An 8951-nucleotide genomic window follows, 5' to 3' on the forward strand; every position below is an offset into this window, starting at 1 on the left:
TCCTCTGGTTGTCTCAATTTATGATTTGGATCTTATCCTCAACTTGGCCGGTTACCCTGAAAAGTAGTGCAGAAGACATAATCTGGAATGCAGGCGTTTTTATTATTAACATCTAAAGCAGCTCAATGGTCTTTGAGTCTTTCTAATGCCCCTTAATCAAGAAGTCCATTGATATATACATAAATTTATTGAGGGCTAGCTTGTTGAGAACATGCTAACTCAGAACATAAAAAGTTATTTTAGTTATTTTCCTCAGCTTAAACTGATTACCTGAGAGAAATGGACACCTAGAAATAGCATTTCCTTTAATCATGTAATATGCATGATGGTATAATGTAGAACTGGTGGTGTCACACGCTAACTTAATGATGCGGAGAATGGATGTAACATGGCATCTACGGTTAGGGTTTGACTCCCCAACAGTGGTTTTCTCTGATAAATATATGCTGCAATTTTTAGGAAAATTGCTAGTTTATAGTATAATGTATAATGCTACCAATGGATTTCTTAATTAAAGGACATTATAAGCATGGGAAAGGACTGTTGGTGTCTTGGCTTCGGTTTTTGGGTTTTGTCGTGCACAAAGACCTCATATGAAAGGTAAGAGCTTATTATTTTGATGGTTGCCTGTAACTTGAGAGAATGAAGGAGCTTATCAAGGTGTTTGAAACACGCTAGTAAGTGATTGCTTAATCTCTTAATAATATGTGTGTATTATTTGTCAATATGGTGGACTGCTTGTAATGTCTTATGAGCAATTGATTTGTTGGCAGGTTCTGAATATCTTTGGTGTAAAAACTGTTGTAGGTTTTTTCTGGGCACATGAGTGCTACTCTGGAGACTTGAAGAATTCGAGCATCTAATATATATATATATATCATTGTTGTGGCAGTAGCATGCACTATGTTTTATTGTGCTTGTATAAAACAATTTGATGAAGTTGTTGAATGTGAAATGTTACTGCTAATTACAATATAAACTTATCTACAGCGTGATTGGCCTGTTAGTAAAATAAACAAAACTTAACTATTCTCCACGTCTTTGCGATGGTAAAAGAGGTAGGAATAGATGAACTCAGGTTGGATTTTGCTCAACTGGTATAAGTCTTTGGGAGGAAAAACAATTTAATGAACTAAGCTGGCTATCACTTTTTGTTTAGTTGATTGTCTTTTGGGAAGATACTCTTTGTACTTTTGATGTAATAAAAATTCGAGGTCCTTGCACCTTGCATGCGTCAAGTTGAAGGAAAGTACATGGATCAGTTATTTATAGGGCACATGGTTTTTGGGGGGTTGTGAGTACAACCCAGCCTGTTAATCGAAAAAATCATGGCAAAAACAACTGATGCATCAGGAAACTGAAATAAACTGGTTTCTGAGTTGGCCATTCTAACTTTTTTACAGTGATGGAGTGATTGAATAACAATGAAAAACTAGTACATAAGACAAGCGCAGCTGAAGGTGTCTAGGGTGGTAACTGTATTTCCTTTAGAGTACTGAAGCATTTAGGCAGGGTAACTCACGGCTAATAATAGCTGTGTTCAACCATAGTTTAGCGATGTACTTAGTCTATGGCCAAACTCGGACTATAATCGTTCATTTCATCACTGCAAAATCTTTTCCCTGCTTCTTTTCTTTTTTCTGTCCAGGGTTTGCCCTACCCAGCACTCATGCCTGCAGTCCAGCATTGGAATTTTGATTTCTGTTTTCCCATATGGAACCAGAGGTTTCAGAGAGTATATCTAAAAACATTGAAGAAAACGCTGCAACCCAGCAAACCGAGAACCGTCTTTTTCTCAACTAATGACTTACACCTGAAAAGCAGACTCACCTTTCAGAAAAAGGAGAATACTTCATCACACCACCAGGACTCCCCAATAAATTATGTTGATTCAATCCTCCTTGTAACAGAAAATAATAAAGTGTTTTTTCTTCTTTTCTGCTATAGTAAATGAGGAATAAACTCTTGGGACAAGAAACTATGAATCAGTGAAGGTTTTAGGGAGTGTTTAGTTAATCGAAACATCTCGTTATGATTTTGCCAATTTATAATTAAATCAATAAGATTATAGGAAGATAAATGTATGTATGTACTCTACTCCCTTGTCCAACAGGAAATTTTAAACTGATGGAACATGTAGGGGACCCCTGATAGGACTATATATATATATGCAAGGATGCCCGCAAGGTGTTCAGATTCTGAAGTTTTGTTGTTAGTCTGCTATATGAAGTAAATTCACTCACCTAACTCATCTTCCTCAGTCAATTAATCGTACAGATTCTGGACAGGCTCTCCATTACTACAAAGCAGGTTAAGAAATGGTATGGTAATATATCACTTCAATGACTGTCGATAACAAAAATGCAGAAGCTAATCAGTCAGACCCTTTGACGATAAGGATAGATCTTTAGGCTTAATATCTCTTGGTTTTAGCACCCATGCAAAGTCACATCTAAGCACCATGAGCCCTCCGAGTTACTCACTTTTTTGTGTTACTCTAATGGACAAGGACACCTAATACTCAGTTCTAGAGCTGCCTTCCTTGTGTAAAAGCTAGCCTCATTATTACTTAAGATCTCCCATGCCATCACCGTAAGCTGAAAGTTTCTTTATAAGCAAAAGAGACTAGCTCTCAATTGCTGCAACTCCCAATTCGTCCATGACCTGCCAAGAGGGTTTTCTTGTCCAATCCGCTTCTTCTCTATCTGTTTCTTCAGACCCTTTTCTTTGAATAATGCTAGTTTCTTTGTTGAAATAAATAGAGAATGTTTTATCCTTTCTCCTTTGGGAAAGTTCCTATCTCTTTATCTCTGAGTTTATGGCATTGTAGGTTCTAAGTGATTGGTTTAGGTTGTTTGGGAGAGAACAGATAATCCTTTCATTCAAAAGTTCTGTTCAATTATTGGAGTTGCAGTATTTTTCATCTAAAGTCTTGCATGTGGAAATGAGGCTATGTGCTGCAGCCAAGGATGACTTGCCGGAAAAGCTATATTTTACATTATATTACCCTGTTCCCTGATATTAACTATATGCTTCTGTATCAATTTTAACTATAAATTAATAAAATTTATAATAAATGTTATAAGAGTTTATCGGCAAGTCGTCTCTGGCTATATCACTGTTTCATTTTCTCATGCTAGATTTATGATGAAAATAGCAGATCACTTCTATTGGTGATGGACTACTCAAGCAATGCAGCATAACCCTAGAAAGGTAAAAGAAAAGGTCTAATATCATCATGCAAATATCATTAAGATCAGTTTCTTTTGTGTAGGCCTTTGGGTGGCTACTTCCTTGCAAGTTTCCTTTTGCTATGCTGCAATCTTTCTCTCTCTCCTTCTCTTTTCTGGTTTCAGTTGGCAAGGAATCTCTCTTGTGGTTAAGTTTGGACCAACTAGTTTTTATAGTTAACTATGCTGCAACCAGCTCACTACTCTTCTAACCTTTCCTTTTTTTTTTTTGTTCAGATAAAATTAAGATCGTATCATTCTCTCTTACAGATTTACTAGAATTTTTCTTGACAGCGTTATGTAGTGGTGAAGCCCATGTCCAAGCCAAGGATTATTCTTCCATGGAACTTAGCCATTTCTTTTGTAAAATTTTGCTCCTCTGCTGAAGGATTACCTACCTTTTGTCAGTGTCTCAGAAACTGATCATCTGAAAAAGCATATGGATATATGGACACCAATTGAATGAGAGTAGTGGGCTACTATAGATGAATCATATATTAACAAGTGCAAAACTAGATTTTCATCTCAGTTTCCAATCTTTGACACCCTTTTTTCTCAGTTTTCACATAGGTGGAGGAACACATCTTTATATATCCAACTGCAGGTAGGGTAGTCCATAGCCATGCTGCCGCTGCCAGTCATCGTACTTCACAGCAAACGTATGGTTTGGCATAGGAAAAAGAGTAAAAGGTTTGGAAAATTGTCTTTGTTTAATGTCGTCTAAGTTAAATCATAGGTATAGCAATGCCCACTCTTTTTACTGCTAGAAATCCTAACTTCACAGCAGTGGGGCAAACCAGCAATTAATTATAATGATTTTTAAGTTGGAACATTTTGCATGTGCACATCAGTGCTGTTAATCATCTGTTTGGTAAGTGTAAATGCACTAATTAATACTAGTACCTTGAAGCATCGAAACATTGTCCTTGATTTTAAGTTAGATCATATGGATGTGTCAATGTCAAGCCGGTTTAAGCACTTAAAAAATTTATTTAACTGTGGACAATCTGAAGTCATACAGCACTGTTTAATTAACTCTGAACATTCTACCTTTCTTTAAATCTTGGAAAGGAAAAGGAAACGGAAATCAGAGGAAAAATAGCTTGATTGTAAAATTTTCCCTTCGCCATGAATTCGTCGAGTAAAAATTATTAATAATAACTTGAATTGTTCCACTTAAGAGCATTTTTTTTTTGCTTCACAGACATACATGAGTCCCCATAGCTTAGTTAATTTGGATAAAGAAAGTCCTTTTGCTTGAGATATTCTTAAATTTTGTTCTTTATTTTTATTGTTAAGCAGATGGTTGTGGGGAGTAGCAAGATTAACTGGTTGACTCTTAGTAAGTTTTTATGTAATTTTATGCCATTTTGTCATGGAGAAGAAATATTTTAGAATGCATCCCAAAGCTAAATTATTTAGTTGATATGATGTTTCTAATTGTTTGAAGCTTTAACCAACCAGTATATTGACCTATTATATATATATATATATATATATATATATATATATATCAGGTTTTCTGTATTGCAGATTGATTTCATATTTTTCTTAGTCTGTGGCAGCAATATAATTAACAAAACAATTCCCATATTTAAGTTATACACCTTTTGAAGACTTTAATGCTATTGTAACAAATAAAAGTGAGGAAAATGAATTAGAAAGGTGGGAACCGCCCTTGCCTAGCTCTGCCCTCAACTTTATTTGCAAGCTCCCCTTCTTGATCCTAAATTTACTTAAGCAAGCTCATTGATCATCCCTAATTTCCTGAAAAGGCAATGAAACTGCTGTGACAGATCAGCTAATCTTTTGCTGCTTGTGCCAGATATGGACTTGACACTTTTAAGGGTTGTGTCATATTGGTGACAGTCTGCAACCAACATTGACTTTGAGGGATGTTTGGCTTGGTTCCTTCTTTTTGGCCATTTGCTTCGCTTGCTTCCCACTCATTTATCTTAGGAGAATTTCTGTTTAGCTTTGAATGCTTTGATACTAATGCAAATGCACATTACAAAGCAACAAGGGTAGTGTCCCTAGTTATAGATAGCACTCAGGCTGAAAGATTAGGGTAGCCTGGTAGATAGGCTTTTCATCCGCCGTCCCAACGGACGAACACTGATCAAATCTGCATTATTACTAGTAAAACAACATAGCGCCAGTGAGTTTCATATCAAATGAGTTTAAATTTTATAACCATTACTCGTGAGATTCACTACTTTACCCCTTCCAAAAGCTCATTGAAAAGAGATATTAAAAATAATTCTGAATTAAAACAATTAATTGAATATGTAAACTCAAAATTGACATTTTTTTAATTATTTTTTAAATACTCCTACTTCATGTCAAGTTGTCGAATTTTCTTTTCAATGATAACATAATCCAAATATAAAATGATCATTTAAAAGATTTAATGTCAAAAATGAAAATTTTCCATGAAAAATGCATAGGATATTCAATTATTAGTAAAGTGATGTAGTCGTTAAAAGTTTAACTGAATGATTACTTTTTAAAAACACTAAAAAAAATATCTATAAAATGTGAAATTGTTTTTTATTTTATCAAAAAAGTTTTTGTCTTTTGCATTTTTGCCTTTCTTTTCTCTCTCTCTTTTTTTTATCCTTTTTTTCTTTCTTTCTTTCCTTTCTTTTTCATTTTTCTATCATTCGAAATTAACAATATTATTTTAATTGATCTTAAGGAAATCTCCACCCATTTCTTTTTAAAATTTCTTTTTGCTTTTGTTCTTATCATTTGTTTTTTTCCTTTCATTATTATCATTTGAGCTTATAATAATAAAAACTCGAAATTACCCCATCAATCTGATGAAAAATCCGAAAACTTCGCTCACCGGACTTATTGAGAAGGACATCACTGCTGAGAAAACATGTAGACTGAAAATGAAAGAGGAGGAGAAACAAACCCAGCTGTCTGATGACAGAAAGAACAAAATAGACAAAAACTTAAAAGCTTGAAATTACTCCCATTATCTAAACAAAAAATTCAAAAATATCTTTCAAAAACTCAAAAATAACGTGTCAAGCTCTTAAAGAGATCTGTATGTTAAAATCATTGCATATAAGAAGATAAGATTAGTATTATTTTAAGCTATATCATAAGAAAAATCTCTATCTATTTTTATTTATTTTTTGACCGTCGAAATGTCAATCAACTAAAAAATGGGTAGATTTTCGACCTCGTGCCAGCATTGACCAGTAGAAGGAGGCTGGACCTAGATGTTCCCCGCTCTCTCTCCTTTTCTCTACCTCGATCTTGTTGGCATCGCCATCATCACCCATCTTTCATATTCCTCCAACTCCATCTCCTCCCACTAACTCTCTCTCTCTCTCCATTCAACTCTCTCTCTCTCTCCTGCTTTCTTTTACCCTAAAGTTTTAGAGTTGAATGGGCAATAATACCTTTGAGAATAAAATTTCAAAAGTCCACCTTATCCCTTTCTCAAATTTATAAAAGAAGCCTACAAAGAGAAAAATCGAAAAGAGGTTAGATATTGACAGTCAACCTTCTCATGCATATCTTTTGGTTACACACAATTATAAGTAAAAGTTAAACTTCACTTACAAATTTGTGATTTCAACTTTTCTCATATAATATAATGTGATTTTTTTCTTTCGCAATTAGTATCTCGTAAGTATCGTGAGGATATAATTTCTATTATTAAAGATTAAGTTGTTACTTTTATCTTACCTTTATTCAATGAAATGATTAAAATACTCTCCATTCAAATTAACTTATTTATTCACACTTAAAAATATTTTTATAATTTTATTAGGTAAAATTTTATTGTGAAAACAAAAGTTAGAAGAATGGCAATATCCAAAGCAAATCGTTGAAAATGATAAAAGGGACCATTACGAGGACGGGTGGAAGTTTTGTACAAAAGAGGCAGAGATGACGTGCTCTGAGTTTTTGTCCATGAATTTCCTTTTCTCCTTCTTACTAAACACACTTTTGACTAAAACTTCATTAGATTATTGTTTTCGCTAATAATACTTCATCATTAGAATGCCACTAATTATTAACCTATATAATATTCCTTTTTTTAAAAAAAAATGCTATGAGAATTCGTTGAAGCTATTCTCAAAATTTCACTCTTGATTCAGGCTTTTGCTTTTTTCCTACATATGCAATTGGGAAGAGCAAGTATGGTGGGAGAATCGTTGTTAACTTCCTTTGTCTTGGTGGCCCAGGAAATAGTTTTACATCAAGTATGAGTGCCCGAGGTACTGTAATGCAATTTAAGGCAGGATAAAACAGTTGAGCGAAAAACAAATAGTAAGAGTTCGGTAGGTGACCAGATTGTACTTCCAGTAAATACCAAACATGTATCATTCAAATACCAATAAATTGTCTTGGTATTCGAATAAAGACAATAGAAACAAGATCCCAAAAAGGGTTGACTTTGGATATCACTGACTGGCTCCAAGTCATAAACCTCTGGTAGGAAGAGGCCAAAACTCTCAGCTCCTCACATTCTTGATTCTTCATTCTTCAGCCATACAAAATCAGTGCCAATAATCCAGGGAAAGAAGAAGGAAGGAAAAAATGAATCAGAACTTGAGCTCTTTGTTGATTGGATTAGTTGGGGCAGCAATCACCTTATCTGCATATTCACAGACTTTCATCTCCCCAACACAGTGTGTCACTGTTGGCCTCCTTGTTCTCATGTTTGGCTTGCTTGTAAGGGAAGGTCTCATTTCTCTCTAAGTCTGCAGCATCCGTCTCTATATCTTCTCGTGCAAAACTTGGAATGGATTTGAGGGTCGTTGACTTGTTTAATGTTATGTTTTGTTTTGAGAGATTGAGATTTACATATCTGATCTCGTTTTTCTGATATCTTGTATTGTATGAACTGCTCTCTTTAAGTTCACTTTAAGATCCTTGAATAATTCATAGCTGCTTTTCATCTTGCAAATGTGAAACATCGTCAGATTCATCATTCTCTCTCTCTCTCTCCGGTTTTCTACATTTTGGACTTTGTATCAGTTTCTTGGTAAAACAAATCAATAACTTTCACAGAATTTTGTCTTTTTCTGCAAAATTCTAACTATCAATGTGTTTGACTAGAGCATGGATGAACATGCTATGATAATGTATTCACACTAATCAGCTAGCAGAATACATTCAGTATTACAACAAATTAATGCAACTAATTTCAAAAACTTGTTAAAATCATGTCATATCCAAACACAAATTTGCTTCGTGTTATCAAAATTGTCCAAAAAACAATAAAGATAAAATCCACACAAATCAAGCAAACAGAAAAATACAAAAATTTACGTGGTTCGACCTCTTGCCTATGTCTACAGAGTGAAACCATGCTTCTATTATTAAGAAATTAAAGTACAATAAATTGACCTCTATAGTTATCTAAACCAATCTAAGATCCCTTGCATACCTTTTCTCAATAACCTCCCAAGAACACTCACCCAGACCACTCTAACTCCACATAGAACAAAAGACAAAGTTACAAAGTGTTCCCTCTCTAGAGCTCTCAAAGCACTACTTACAATTCTAAAACCTAAAGATCTACTTTTATAATATAAAAGTTCATAGTAGAATGGGATTAGGACTCGATATGGAACAATAAGTTTAAAACCATACAACTATTCAATGTTGTACACAAACAAGAATCCTAATCAAATGAGATTTAGAATTCTAATCAACCTAAAACTCAACAAATCTCTACCTTTGACTTGAATT

The 8951-nt window shown here is 34.3% G+C and overlaps 1 protein-coding gene across 1 annotated transcript; it reads left to right on the forward strand.

Moving 5' to 3' along the window:
* The first annotated feature begins 7614 nt into the window (after positions 1-7614).
* LOC18601549 (uncharacterized) lies at positions 7615-8163 on the forward strand. Its single transcript, XM_007032528.3, has one exon. It carries the CDS (start codon positions 7794-7796, stop codon positions 7953-7955), a length of 162 nt encoding a protein of 53 aa, XP_007032590.1. The 5' UTR covers positions 7615-7793; the 3' UTR covers positions 7956-8163.
* Positions 8164-8951: the final 788 nt, after the last annotated feature.

The sequence above is a fragment of the Theobroma cacao genome, chromosome 4 (genome assembly GCF_053813885.1).
Source record: "Theobroma cacao isolate CCN51 chromosome 4, ASM5381388v1, whole genome shotgun sequence".
In the NCBI taxonomy this organism is placed as follows: Eukaryota; Viridiplantae; Streptophyta; class Magnoliopsida; order Malvales; family Malvaceae; genus Theobroma; species Theobroma cacao.